We start from the raw sequence: 15,896 nt of genomic DNA, 5'->3' as shown, positions 1-15,896 counted from the left end.
CCCTATATATATATATATATATATATATATATATATATATCTATACTATCTTATAAAGCATTTGGCTAATATATATATATATATAGAGAGAGAGGGGGAGGGATAGCGATCAAATGCAAACCACTCATATCAAGTACAAACTGTGCAAACCACCATCATCCGTCGATTTCATTGTTTAATCTTATGAAAAAAAATTATGAAATTGTTTCATATAATATTTTTTAAAGAAATTGTTTTATATATGGTTATAAAATTGTTTCATATATGGTTATGAAATTTTAATGAAACTGTTTCATATATYTCTTTAAAATTAATATAATAAAGATGATAATATCCATGATTAACACTCTCCACAATAAAAATATATAATCAACCTCTCATAATTACAAAAAAAATGAATAAAATGAAAATTTATGACTGATTGAATGAAGTTTGTATAATTTATACAAATAACGTGGTTTATAAAGTAAAGTTCTTGTCTATCTCTCTATATGTGGCATGTATATTCACATTTTCATGAATATATTAAATTATACAAGTTACTTTTTAAATATTCTTCAGATTCATATATATTCAAATATTTTGATCATTATTAAATAGAAATTTAGCTTCCAATTTTCAGTTTTAGCTTTTAAAATATAGTGATTTAATATCATCAAACAAGATTTAATGAATTAAAAACGTATATGAATCTTTGTTATAAATTATTTTAGTATGTATACAACATTAGAGACTAATTGACATGGGACCACATGAAAACGCTCTCATTCAAAATTTCAATTAAACTAAAAAAAAATATTTTTTGTACAATTAAAAGAAATACCCACCTCATTTTCATCTCAATAATTCAGAAAATAATTGTTGATAAGTCGAGCATTGACTTTGACTCGGACAATCAATTTTCACATCAATTATATATATATATATATATATATATATATATATATATATATCGTGTATATATATATCGTGTATATTTATTGCTGAAGAGATCTACTGTTGTATTTATATCTTATCTTTTTTGAATAAAAAGTAAATTGTACGTTTAGAAGTCGGATATTAATATAAAGAAAAATATTGTTAAAATTAGTATTACTGGATGTACAAACGTATGCAAACACCCGTTTCTAGCTGATCTTGATTTAGTTTGTTCGTTAAAACTTAAATGTCCAAGACATAAAAAAGGCGAAGATCAGTATGCCGCTTTAAAATTAATATATAATATATGGTATTATTGTGAGAATCAATTTTATGTTATAATATTATAACAATATATATATATATATATATATGTGTGTGTGTGTGTGTATGTATATATATATATATAATAACAAATATAGGTAAGAAAGATTGTATACATCTTATGAAGTAAGGTGTTGACCTCTAAGCTCACTTTAAAAACATAAAACCTCTATTATTGGAATGGTCATGATTTTAGTTCATTCTAGAAATTAAAATTTTATTCAAATGAGTTAGATTCCGTGTCCACATCATGAAACTAAACTTGTTTAGTTTATATCTGGGGTTCGAATCCAGGTGTTATATGCCCAAAATCTTGTCGTCATGAATGTTTATCTGTGATGATTCTAACTAAGCCGTTCGTGATTAATTACTGAGAGGATTAGTCGGTGCACGTAAGCTGATCAAGAAATCCATCATTACCCAACAAAAACTTTTGAAGTTAAAAATGTTGTATTTAAGAACTTTTGGTATGATATAAATTATTCATTAATGAATTGACATCAATGTATAGACAAAATTTCATAGTGAATTATAGTGATTCATTGATGAATTGACATCAATAGATATATAAATATAGGGTTAGATCAATAAATTAAAAATTGGTATTTTCTAAATATATTTTAATTAATTAATATATAATTATGTATGTTAATAAGATAACAGTGTAAAGTAAAAAAAAAATAAGAGATAAAATAAGGGACTGTTTACCTAAATATTTACCCAGAAAGTGCTTAGCGTTAGAAGCCAACACTATAATTTATTTTTTTGGGTAAGATTATAGTATATTAATATGATATTGTATGCAACAATATATCTGGTAAGCGCTTACCCGAGTAAGATTCGTCAGCCTCTCTTACCAGGTAAGACTCTCTATTTTTATCATCGTTCTTACCAGGTAAGATTCTTGGGTCTTGTCATGTTCGTCTGGTGAGGAAAATTGCCCGATAAACACATACCGGATAAACGTTTAATAAACATCCCCTAAATTAAATAACAATCTTTTCCACAAAGTGGTTTAAGCAATTTGGGTAAACCTACTTATTATGAATAGCCTTTAATTTGAAACATCATATAACAATCAATGAGCATATGTTTTATCTTAAAACCATTTGTTATTATATTTAACATAGTTGAACCACAAGGGTGGTGTCTGATTGGTTTGAGCTTGAATCCGAATGTCAAAAGTACCTTGAGGTCTCAGGTTCAAATCCAATGAGGAATAAAAATCCTCTTGTGGTCATGAAGGTTCAAATGCAGTAATTTCGGTCTATCTGCAAAGCAAAGTAGTCGTCCTGGGATTAGTCGGCTCGCATAACAAGTTGAATATCTAGATTAATAAAAAAAACATAGTTGTATGTTGGTTGTATTTTCAGAAATGAGATCCATTTACACCACAAAAATTAGTTAAAAAATTAAATTTAATATTAAAAAACTTTTTTTCTCCTCTCTGTAACATATATGCACATAGTTATATGTATACACAAGGTGAACATATTATGAACAAATCTTTAAAATATTATTGTAGTTTGTGAACACATTATGAATACATTACCAATCAAAGAAATCTGGTATAACTTGTGAACATATTATAAACACCAACTAAACCAATAAAAAACTAAATTTAGAATTTACCACTTCTGAACCTCATGTAAACATCCCAATAACAAATTTCTCAAGTTTGTTTACATTGTGTTTAGTCTATGTGCACGTTTAATAGTATGTGTGTGTACGTGTACGAAGAGAGGAGAGATATGTATGAAATTTGAATTTTCTAATGCATTAATATTTACTTAATAAATAATATTAATTATCTTAGGCTTATGACTTAAGCTATATCTTACAAATATTATAAAGTTTGGAATTCTCAAATAATTAACAACCCCCCCTCTCTCTCTCTCTCTATATATATATATATATACATATATATATATATATAGAGAGAGAGAGAGAGAGAATGAATGTTCAAATTATAACGCTAACTATTTAAGAAAACAAGAAAAATGTTGACAATGTACAAAATTATATGTGATTTTACATCAAATGGAAGCGGACGACTTTTGAGGCCTTAAGTCACAGGGTAAAATCATCCGAATCATGTAAGATTTATTACGTGAATCATATATGATTTTGTACATTGACGACATTTTTCTTATTTTCTTAAATAGTCAACGTTTCGTGTAAACCTGCCTATATATATATATATATATATATATATATATGTGTGTGTGTGTGTGTGTGCGCGTGTGTGTGTGTGTATGGTTGGATTCACGTGAGACCAAGGGTTTTTTCGTGAGACCCGTAAGACCAATTTATATTCATTGATCAACTTTATAAGCGAATGATCTAATGGTCTAAAGTTGCATAGTGTCAATTTTGTGATTATTGAGAAGTCTCGTGGCAATCTTGTGATTATAAATGTTCAGATTGTAAATTTAATCCAAGGATTGAGAATTGGTCTTACGGGTCTCACGAAAAACCTTTGATCTCATATGATCCCAAGTCAATATGTATATATATATATATATATATATACACCTGTATGTATGTACGTATATGTATGTATACTTTACTATAATGGGCCTACCTTCGAATCTTGGGGGCTAATCGAGTATTTTTTTTTTTTTTTTGCCGGCCCATTTATTATAGTAGTAAAGTAACTTAAAAATATTTGTTTCTAAATAAAAGACAAATAAAATAGGATGCCAAAGAAAATGGAGTAAACTCTCATTTTAGTCATTGGGACATAAATTTCAATAAGTTTCCAAAATGTTTTTTCGCTTTGTATTTTGTTTTGAAAGTGGTCTTTTTGTCAATAACTACACTAAAAATCTCTGTTAGAATGAAGGACAATTTTGTCTTTTTTTCTTGTTTTCCCTATTTTTTTCAAAAAACAATACAACATCATTATATATATATATCACAGGGACGAAAGCATTTCACTGCATCATCGGGACTAACCCTTCACCTCCATTTCCCTTCGATGACCTTCTTTCCCGCTCCTCCATACACAAAACCATAGGGATAGGATTTGCCTTAGCTAACCTCACTCTCACCACCCGAATGGTCCAAAACTCGTCAACTCAACCTCACCTTTACCATTTAAAAGCATAACAATAAGAAAGTTACTAAAACCAACATATGGACAAAAGCACCATTTTATTGATTCGAAACTATTTGGACATACCACCGTTCAAAAACAAACACAAAAAATATGGGTTTTTATGTTCTGAACAAAACTCCAAGACATCACAAATGGTTTTAAGCAATGGAGAAGAAGCAAAAAAAGTAAGACAAAGATTGGGGGGGGTGTTGCATATTCTAGGTTTGAAACGTTTTCATCCACCTCCCACACTCGACCTGCAAATTACATTAACAAGGACAAATGGTCCCCATTGCTAAAACTTTCAGAAACTCTAACCCGCAAATCGTTGGGGGGATTTGGTTCCGTTTGGAGATTATTGAAGAAGTGAAGATTTCGGAGTAGAAACTCATTATCCTCAAAGTAAAGCTTCTTTCCTCAAGTTTAGAGCCTCCATTAATGGAGTTCTGATTTCCATTTGGGGATTTCCTATCACTTTTGAGTGTAATGGTTGAAATCATAGTAGATTAATGGATATGGATCGCTCTTCGTATTTTACCAATGTTTTCTACTAAGAAACCCACCATTGTTGATATTTCAATTTGAGATCAAGGGTTTCAAGTTTTGAAGCTTAGATTATTGAATTTTGATGAGCTTTGATGGATTAATCCATGAATTATTGTCAGGTTGGTTTAAAATGGTTTTGGACTTTGATCCTTATGTTTTTGGACCTTCAAATCGACTTGGGGATGATCAAATAAGGATATCTAGTTAGATGTTAAGTGTTGAAATCGTGCAGCTCAAACAGAATCCTAGGCGACTTTGCAAGCGAGTTTACTCACTTCAAAAGTCGCTTAAAGTACTGTTGTGGGATAATATATAAATGTTTCTAAAGTACTGATTATGGTTTCATGGTTTTGGTATCGCAAATGATTACTTGTTGTAAATATCGTTTGTTACATGTGATATTGTTTTGGATATGTGCTTAGGTTTGCATAGTGGGATCAATATACCTTGAGATAGTAAAATCTATTGGAAATTTATTGACACGTGTGCCTTAAATTTGTTTCATGAGCACAGTGGATAGACATCTTCTTGGGCCTTGGTTATTAATGTCACCGTGGAGTGACTATAGTTTATGAACAATGTGCAAAACCTGTTGTTTTGGTGATTGGTCATCCACTTGGATATTTTTTTTAGCCTTTATGGCGGTTTGATAAAACGTAAGGACTAGAGACTATTTTCATATTAAAATGCAAAACGTAAGGATAATTTATAAATTTATCAAAGTTCAGACTTTTCATTAAACCTCAAAGATCAAAATTAGATTTACTCAAGAAATTATTTGGTATCATTTTTAAAAAACAACTAAGAATCCAATTTCTATACATATATACAAGTAAACATGTGTGCATTGTTACCTCCAGAAAATTAGAATACTATTTTTATTTTGAAAATGTTGGAAAAATAAATTGAACCAATCCTCATCTAACTTTTTTTCATTTAGTTCTACATTATGTGTCGGTTTGATGGTAAATTTGGTCATGGGTGTTTAGCTAAACCGTCAAATCGCATCGTAAAACACGGTTTAAAACTTTCGTGATGCATCGCATATGTTATATATATATATATATATATATATATATATATATATATATATATATATATATATATATATATATATATATATATATATATTAAGACATATAATCATTTATCAAATAAAAATAATTTATTAATTATTTATTAATTTCAGTTTTTTTTTTAATTTTTACGGTTACAAATTTCTTATTTAAGTTACTTTCATTTGTCTTTTACCGAACTATATAATTTGCATTATACCATTTTAATTACGTATTTTATTGTATAAAATATAGAAACGTCATTGTTGAATTTATTTTAAAATTGTGATTTTATATTTATTTGATTGAAATGCATTATGTTTAAGAAAATATGGTATGGTTTTTTGCGGTTTGAAGTATATAAGGTACGGTTTGTAGTATGTAAAAATGTTCGAATCATATACGCAATGCGGTTAACGGCACCACAAACACTCCTAAATTTGATTAATGATGTAATGTAAAGAGATAAAAGAATTAATTTGTAAGTAATTATTTGTTAATTGAAATTCAATTTTCAAAAAAGGCCCAAAACCAAATCAATAATTTCGGAATTCAAAATCTCTGCCACAAAACACAAATAGTTTACATTGATTATATAAACTCAAATCCAAATTCGAATCCAAATCTTATCTCTATCTCCCAAGAATCAAAAAGCCTAACCTTACCCTTTTTGCACTAAAAACCCTAGAAAAGTCCCATGGACCCAGCCCCAGACAAAATCTTCAACCACAGATTTGATCAAGCCCCACCGCCACCTCCGCCGTCTTCCTCCGTGGACAACCATCATCAACTCGTTCCTTCCAATAGTCCACTTTCAATTGAAAACCCCACAAACAAACAGTCAAAGAGGAAGAAAGACCGCCACGCCAAGGTCAACGGGAGAGGCCGGAGAGTCAGGGTCCCGGCGCTGTGTGCGGCTCGCATATTCCAGCTCACCCGAGAGCTGGGTCACCGTACCGACGGCCAGACCATCGAATGGCTACTTCACCACGTCGATCCATCTCTGTTTCCCTCATCGTTCGCCGGAGGAGGAGGTGCTGCTCAGACGGTGGTTCCGGAGAACCCACAAGGGGTGTCGGAACTCGACCTTTTTCCTAACATGTCGTTCACGTCATTGTTGATGCAAGTGGAAGAAGATGAGTTGAAGACAAAGAATGAGATAAATGAGGATTCTTGGAAGATTTAGAGGGGCTGTATGTATGCCTGTATCTATATTTTTGAGGTGGGCCATAGAAAAATCTATGTTCCTTGTTGACATATTAAGTGAAAAGTTGACTTTTTAGGTCCTAATGGACCCATCAGGAAGTAATTTTCGTAGGGCCACCTATGGTGTGTGAATTCTACTATTAAGTTAGATATGGTATTTGGGTGATTGTTCATAAATTTTCCCTTTTTTTAGTACCCATCTTGGATTTGGCCGTGTTTTCTATTAAGTTCTTAATGGTTTAATTGGGAGGGGCAAGTTTGGTTGAAAAAACATGGCTTTCTGCATAAAACTTCTTTGTAGAAACTTACTGAATAAGCTAATTTTTTTTATCATCAAGTCAATACCAAAGAAGTATCGTATTGTCTATCCGACCGAATAAGCTGTGAGTCCGGTTAAGCTCATTAAGCCTGTCATGAATCTGTCTTTATACGTACAAACAAAAGAATTATGTTAAAGTGGAAGGCATACCTGCAAATCTTGCTGATCATTCCAAGCTAGCCAACCAATCTGATCTTCTTTGTGCAGACATTGCCATGAACATTTCTCTCCAATCCACATCTTTAAACATTTTAATTGCTTTTATGTAGGTAGTTGTATCCACATCTTGTATCGATTCCAAACACTTGACGCAGTTGGTGATAGAGAAAGAACTGGGTTCAGGACATCCTTCAAGATTCTGGGTCCTATCACTTATGGGGTCTGACCCTTGTTTGTTTGAAACTGTCATTCTAATGGTTTCCTTCAGAGATTCATCTATCTTTGCCTCTTTGTTCTTGTGAAGATGGAGGGTCGGGATTGGGGATGGGGACCGGCGCCTTTTTCCAACACTTTGACAATCTTTACCAGCGCTGCTACTACCGACTGGAAAAGCCTGGGGAGTTTCATTAGTTGATTCGTATTCTAGATCGACCTTCTCACCGCTATGAGAAGGATACCGTGTAAGTGGATATGCATCTTTGTACTCTGTAGCTGTATCGCAGAATATGATTACTAGTTCATTGTACATCGGGCACCCTTTCTTCCGGAATCTCCTTGCTTTCTTGTTCGTCTACATTTAAATCTAAACCACATTATCTAACTAGTTTACATTCTACTAAAAAAGGTTCATATGTTTGAGATAATGAAAACAAGTTTGAACTATCGAATTGATAAGAACCCTAAAATTGTTTTATACTTAATTCATAGCAGCTACTACATATTACATTCAAAAATCCATCCAGAATAGCTCATTCTTGAAAAAGTAAGTATTTTATTTGCATTTATGCAAGAACAATAGTTTGTAACAAAAAACAAGAACCAACTAAAATATAGTTCTAAATCTTTTTCCAACACAAAGTAGAGTAATATTTTCAGTTTTGAAGGTAAAAATCATTCATTTTTTACCATGATGAAAGGAGATTCTGAAGTCAAGAAGGTAAGTTTACCTTCAAATATGATTCCCATACATCATCAGCTGCAATTGCAGTTCCAAGCACAGGGTCCCAAGTAAAGCCAGGTTCCTTCAACAGCTTGGTAAACCATAAATAGTGAATCCTTAATTGGTTGTACTTATTCCTGAACTGAGCATGGTTGTACCTCCTGTTGGTTTTTTCATAGAACTCTCGTTCAATAAAAGACCAACTTGACCTTGAAAACGTGGTTGAGTGCCGATTTCCCCGTTTTACCTCTTTAGCCATGATATTAATAAAGGTATTCTCCTCTGATAAGGTCCAAGTAGCAGGGTCAGGCACGGTCTCTAACTCATCTCTATCACCATCGTTGAGTGCCATCTATCTACGCAAACAAAAATATCCCTATAGGAGAGATGTAACAATGCAATATATGTATTAATTCAGATGAACAAACAAAGATATCCTAAACCCACAATGTCGTTCATTAAATTAAACCAACTAAGGTGCCTTTTCTTTTTGTTCATGCAAAGGTACAAACCAACACTTATTTATCCTCAGAAGTTCAGGCATTCTGAATTTGAATTGGCAAATTGGAGATCTGAATTGAATTTGAAACCGTGACTAAATGAAAAGGCAGCGCACTGGACCAATCAAGTCAAACACTTAATGGTCAAACAGTGCTTAAGAAACCGTTAACCAGAGCTAGGTGCTCAAGAGACCTTTCTGCGCTTAATTGCTTATGTGGGGATTATGTAGATGTTAAGGGGATGCATAAATGGTTTATTTGAACACATACAATATATATATACTGTAATTGTTATTAGACCATCCATACATAACAGAACTAAAATTTCGATACTAAATCTGGTAGAATTACTTATGTAAATAACAATTTCCATCGTTCTATTGATAAAAGGATTAGAAAAGTTACCGTCTAGTTGAAAAAAGTATCCAGTGATGAGCATAAGTTGAGAAAAGCCAATTCACCCCGTTTCATTTCTTCAAATTATATTTATAATTTTGGCCAGAAATTAAAAGTTTGGTGGACAGGGATCACAGTGCTAACTAATCGAGGTAGTGAATGGACTATTAACGCCTAGGCGGCCATGGTCCTAAGTGAGGATTTTATAAAATTCCCCGATCAATGTGAAAGGTCCGAGATCATCCGCTCCCCCTTTCATCGATCGGGAAGGGAAATGAAGAATTCCAACAACCCTAGCAGTTATAACGATAATTGGAAAACGATATTGATACACAACAAATCCAAATTTAATGCTCGAATAATTCCAACAATGGCCGAATCTGTGAAAACAGATACCGACAAACAGGAACCAAAACACTGAAACATCCTAGGGTTTTCTCGCAATTCCGGTCAGGCGATCAAAACAATCAACAGATAGATAATACTAATCGAAGAGGTGAAAATTCCAATGAGTGATGAAAAAGAAAAGAAGGAAGTTGAGATTCAAAATTAGGTTTGGTTTACCTGGGATAGCAGGCGGAGGTGGCGGTCGACTGCCGTGCTGGGACGGCTATGCAACAAACTACTGAATGGAGCCGCTGGCCCGCTGCTACCTGCAACGTTGGGGTTTTGTATGTCTGGAGTGGAGCAGCCGATTTCATTTTTGTGTGAATATTTTGGACGTATGTACCAAGCATACCACTTTAATTATGTTCATTTCGATTGGTTTTTCGGTTATTTTTTTTCTGTTTTACTTAAATGTCATTGTCTTTATGAATGACACTATTGTAAATTAGTTAAAAGACAAAAAAATTACAATTTCTGCTAAGGTTCGCAAGTGACACCTTCGTAATTTATGCCCAAGTCACGGAGGTGCCACTTGCGAATTTAGACAGAAATTGTAATTTTTTATCTTCTAACTATTTTCGTGAATTATAGATGTGTCATTTGCAGATATAATGACATGTGGATAACATAGGGAAAGAATGACAATTACAGTGAGAGAAATACTCATTTCAGTCAATTTCCCTTTGGTTCTAGGTTTTTATAAGAACCATATAACAACTTATACCAAAATAATTTTTCTAGGGATTTTAGCATTTTTTTTATTTACTCCAACAACTATGTTAATATACATATTAAAATAGAGAAAATAAAAGTGAATATAAAATTTTTAAATTTGAATAATTATGTAAAACTGTATATAAGATAGATAAACAGTATTTTAATTCTAAGAATTATTAAAAATATATTTAAAATAGATAAATAATATTTTATTAAATGTATATAATAATTTAATGATATAATTACTAAATTGAGTACTGTTTGAAGTTGGATGTGTATTTTTTCCTTTTTGAAATATTGATTTTTAATACTTTATTTTATAAAAAATTATATTATGATTGTTGGAGATAAATGCTCACGTCTTTGAAGTTTTTGTGTAGAAATTTTAGTTCTTACCTTGAATTTTGTATAAAATAATATTCTGTTAGGTTTTTAAATATTTTTTTAGCTTTTATCTATACTATATTATAAAGCATTTGACAGAAACGTTTACAAACCGTTTATTATACATGAAGTATTGTTTATTGATGCATATCACTTAAAATTCATTATTACACGTAAATTGTGTCTTAATATAACTTATTAAAGTTTCATGTTTGAATTCATCTAACTAACTACAGATAAACATTATCAAATAAAGGATAAACATCTCATTTTAAATATAAAAAATCTAAAATATAATCAGGATAATCATTAAGTTTTAACGAAATATTTAATTATTATCTTTAATAAAAATTTATATTATTAAATCAAAAAAATAGAAAATGAATTAAAGTGATATAAAAAAACATTAATTATAATATAATATTTTTCAAAAATTTTATTATATCTTCATATTTATATTTATCAAAAATAAAAACATTATCGTTTTCTTAAAAATACATAAAACCGTATTACAACATCGATTGAGACAAAAATAAATAAAATAAAACATTAAAATCAAGATGTATCTCGCTACATTATACGAGTATCATTATAGTATTATAAAATATAACAATTATTCGTGTTAAAAATTAAATGGGACTTATAAAAAGAGTTTTTATAAAAATTGCGATTCTATTACAAAAAGGTTGTATTTAATAATATAATTACATAAAGGTTTTCACCTAATTATGTGTCGGCAAGTACCTAATTAATCATTAACAATAATTGAGATTGTGGTATTATTTTTAAGGTAAATTGTATTAAAACGTAACAATTTTTATTTTGAGTAATGTACTTTTTAAAAGTTTCATTTTGATATCTCAGATATAACATCTTAAATATTTAGTTTTCTGGGTATGCGAAAGAGGGTTAAGGTGAGAAGTATAAGAATAGATTTGGATTCTTGATCATCTTTAATCTCAAACTCACTCATGAATCACGTTTGATACGAAGACTAATCTAGTGCATCTCACCATAATATGCAGCCAATGATGAAGATTTCTTCTTATACTTCTCATCTTTATTTTTCTTCTCATCGGAACCCAAGCATATATGGGTAACTGGTATAAACATTATCAGGTTACCATGTTGAGATGCGAGTGACGTGCCATACAACTCATTATTATGGTTGGGTTCACAAGACCAATCTGTTTTCGTGACACTCATGACACTTGAAACTTCACAACAAAATATTGTAAAAGTAAAAAAAATATAAACCTTTACAACAAAAAAACTATAAAGGTTACCTTCACATTCTTTTGCTATGAAAATTTACTATTATTTAAGTGGATTCACAAGTCTTATTAAATACCAATATTTTAATCTATATATATTAATACATACATACATATATATACCTCGTAATAGGTAATGGATAACGAAAAATTGTTTATACATACCCTACCTACTAAAATTTCGGGTAAACTGGTAATGGATAAGTGGATAAATGGATAAGATTTTCTTTAACCGTATCCTTTTCAATCTGGTAGAAACATAACCAGTAACAAGTTTATCCTTACCCTTTGTCAGCACAACTTGATTTGGTTGTAAGAGTTATAGGAACGTAAATGGTTGCATAATAATCCATCTCTCTCTCTCTCTCTCTCTCTCTCTCTCTATATATATATATATATATATATATATATACACACACACATAGGATCATGTGAGACTACTATGTTTTCATGAGACTCGCAATACCACATTTTTACACTTGAAACATTATAGCAAAACAATATGAAGGTAACTCTCACTATGTTTTTGCTGTAAAGGTTCAGATTTTTTTCATCTTCATAATATTTTGTTGTAAAGTTTTAAATATAAAAATATGATCTTAAAACTAAGTTGGTAACCCAACCTTATATATGTTATAACCCACTCCCACATTTATTTATCTCCTCCAAAACCTAGCGTATAATTTCGATCTCCTCCTTCCTGGTCGTCATTGTTCCCTTCTCACCGTCGCAGCCACCTCACACCAACCATGTAGCATCGACCACAATCAGTGGCGGATCCAGAAAATTAATGGGGTGGGAGCATGTTGGATGGGGCTTGGGGGAGGGAAGCATTTGGTCATATGGGACTGGGAGGAAACCATGTAAGACGAGGGTGAAAATATAAAATTTAAGCTAGTCAACAAAAGTTTTTGGTTTTTGACTGGGGCCTTTCCCCCGGTGCTTAAAGGCTGGATCCGCCCCTGACCACAATTCTACTCTACAACCATCGCAACTCCACCATCTTCTTCCCCTTGCCGGCAATCGCAAATCAGATCCCTAAACCACCATATGCCTCTCTGTTTACCTTCCTTTTCCTTTTCGTGTTTCTTCCTCCACCTCGATCTGTGCCCACCAGTGATCTCCTTTCTCCCTTTTGCAAACGCCAACAACACTGAACAGCCCCAAAACCCAAAAAACAAACAAACAAGCCAGTTCTCAAGAACCCATTGACTTCCATGATTAGATTTCAAAAGTTTGATGCGGGAACTGCATAAAGTTTAAGAATCCAGTTGATTTCATTGATTAGATTTAATTTCATCATTTTCGTTGTTGTACCACATGCAGTAACTATTGGCCTCCAGTGATTCCCTAATTAAGATTATGGTATGTGTATAAGAGATATGGGTTGTTATTTAATCCCATATCGAAATTAAGAGGTCTCATACCAAAAAGTCATTACATTATACAATTAGCATGTCAACGACTGAGATTCTTATCTGGCAAGATAGATGACAAGGTAAGTGAGGATGACACTCTTGTTCGGTTAACGCTTACCGGGTAAATTAAATTGTTGAATAAGAAGCCATGAATTAAAATCTTAGTCGGTAAGATAAGTAATAGTCAAATAACATTTTTAGTGTCCCTTTCTTCTTTGGACACTGATGCTCACCTAAATGTATGTGTTTTGTGTATGAACACATGCAACACCTTCTCTTTTCCATACACACTCGTCAGTTATCTTGATTTCTATATACGTATGTTAGAAATATCGCCGGTTGTATGTTTATAGATACAAGATATGGTGCATAAAGAACCACCATCGCATATCTCATTTTGTTGTATTATGGTGAAAAACAAACACATAAAGAACTAGGGTTTGTTTTTCTCTATAATTGTTATATTTTTGGAGTTCTTTGAGGTTTGTTTCAATGGTGTGTATGTTGTGTGCACAACATGAAAGGAGGTCACTATTTTGTGTCATTTTTAATCTGTTGACATATTTAAAGCATATGAATATGGGCTGTATGTGCGTGCAGCATGAAAGGAAGTCATTGATTCATTTTAGTTTTAATCTGTTGACATATGTAAAAACACCTAGATATGGTATGTGTATGTGTGTGAAAGGGAAAGGGGGATCGAAAATGGGACGTGTGTAAAGAGGAAGGGCACCGAATTTGTTATTTGACTATTAAAAAACCCAAATCTAGGAAGAAGGTCAGAGTTATAGAAGGAATGGAGAAGGGGATGAGTAAGTAACGTAACCGACCAATCCACTGGCTGACAGGTCTCTGGTTGGAGAAGAAAAAAGGTGGATGGATATATGTTGTATAATAACGTTTTTGTTTAATTTTCTAATATAAAATTAAATAGATGAAAAAAATAACACAATGTCATGTAGTTAGGAGACCTTTGTTAACACCATTAGGCACAGGAAAGCAAAAGTGAAACAATATCATAACTATAGGGATCAAAAGTGTAATTAGTTTAAAGTGGAGACTAAACTTGACGGTAAGCTCAAATATAAAAGACCAAAAATGTAATTTACTTTATTTTATACTTTGGCCCCCATGATTCATTATATAAGGGGATGTTTGGGATTGCTTATTTGAAAAAACTCAAGTTTTTTCTATAAAAGTCTTTATCAACTTATTATAAGTTAAAATGGTTTAATTTTTTCAAGAACTTTTTATTACCAGTTTGACATCGGTATAAAGTGTTTATTCAAACAGTCAAAAATGATTATTACCGGTGTCACAGCGGAATAAGTCAATAAGTTATTTTTATAAGCAATCCAAAACACCACCTAAAACAAATTAAACTTCTGATACGAATTTTTGTTTGTTTTTCCCCCTGCTAAAGTCTATTAACCTTCCACAACCTCCCCGGCTCTCAGATATGGGCAAAGTTGTGGTTTGTAGAAATTTGTGATGTTGCAATTCATTGCTATTTTCATTCTTATAATAACTTATTATTGTTTTGGTTCTTGTAGTTTACAAATCTTTGTTTTCTCAGTTCCTTGTACTTAAAGGTTGGAGTTAGGTTTAGGGATGAAAATATTAATGAATTACAAACTATAAGAACAAAAATATTAATTCCTAAACCACAAGGATGAAAATCATAACTTTTAACAAATCATATTTTTTATAGTAAATTACGTTTGTAGTCCCCATGGTTTCTTAAAAATTATGGATTTCATCCTTATAATTTTGAAATTGTTGTTTTCATTCTTATAATTTGTAATTTATTTCTATTTTCATCCTTAAGGTTAAACACTACTTTTAAGTATAAAGAACTAAAATAAAATGACTTATAAATGACATGAATGAAAAAAATTATAAACAATAGAAATGAAAATTAAAATTTAAAAATAACAGGGACAAAAATAGAAACTTTCAACAAATTATAGGGACTAAAAACGTAGTTTTCTCTTGTTTTTTAAAAATCGATTCGGACAGAAAAGGCTTCGTTAATCGTTACAGTAACCAGCATCACTCTTCCCTTCCTACTTCGTCTCCCCGCCATTTCTTTCTCCGAAGAAAACCACCAAACGAGAAAATGGAAAATCCAAAACCTAACAGATTTTTTTCATTCGAATCATACCCTAGCTACGATACCCGCTCCAATGAACAACCACATCCCTACAAGAAATCGCATCTTCAGGTGGTGATTCAAAGGAGCGAAGGAATAGG

General features: G+C 31.7%; 1 protein-coding gene across 3 annotated transcripts; it reads right to left on the bottom strand.

Moving 5' to 3' along the window:
• Positions 1–6,464: 6,464 nt before the first annotated feature.
• LOC112521852 (L10-interacting MYB domain-containing protein-like) lies at positions 6,465–10,111 on the bottom strand. Of its 3 annotated transcripts, none has more exons than XM_025130844.1 (4): positions 10,028–10,111; positions 8,575–8,943; positions 7,619–8,198; positions 6,465–7,037 (listed from the first exon to the last, which is right to left on the bottom strand). In XM_025130844.1, the coding sequence occupies exons 2-3, from the start codon at positions 8,917–8,919 to the stop codon at positions 7,635–7,637; spliced, it is 909 nt and encodes a 302-aa protein (XP_024986612.1). In that variant the 5' UTR covers positions 8,920–8,943; positions 10,028–10,111; the 3' UTR covers positions 6,465–7,037; positions 7,619–7,634. The 3 variants fall into 3 exon arrangements, with proteins under 3 accessions (XP_024986612.1, XP_024986615.1, XP_024986614.1); XM_025130847.1 differs by having other exon boundaries at positions 6,465–7,030; XM_025130846.1 differs by having other exon boundaries at positions 8,575–8,923; positions 10,028–10,086.
• Between the last annotated feature and the right edge of the window lie 5,785 nt (positions 10,112–15,896).

This window comes from Cynara cardunculus (genome assembly GCF_001531365.2).
Source record: "Cynara cardunculus var. scolymus isolate 2C chromosome LG 11, CcrdV1, whole genome shotgun sequence".
NCBI classification, from domain to species: Eukaryota; Viridiplantae; Streptophyta; class Magnoliopsida; order Asterales; family Asteraceae; genus Cynara; species Cynara cardunculus.
Note: the sequence above shows the minus strand (reverse complement) of the source record. Positions and strands in the feature narration are given on the sequence as shown.

Excerpts from the sequence above, each read along its gene's own strand:
- LOC112521852 (XM_025130844.1), bottom strand. The coding sequence starts at position 8,919 with ATGGCACTCAACGATGGTGATAGAGATGAGTTAGAGACCGTGCCTGAC. Across the intron at positions 8,199-8,574 it reads TATGGGAATCATATTTGAAG|ACGAACAAGAAAGCAAGGAG; the intron begins GTAAACTTACCT and ends ATTTAAATGTAG.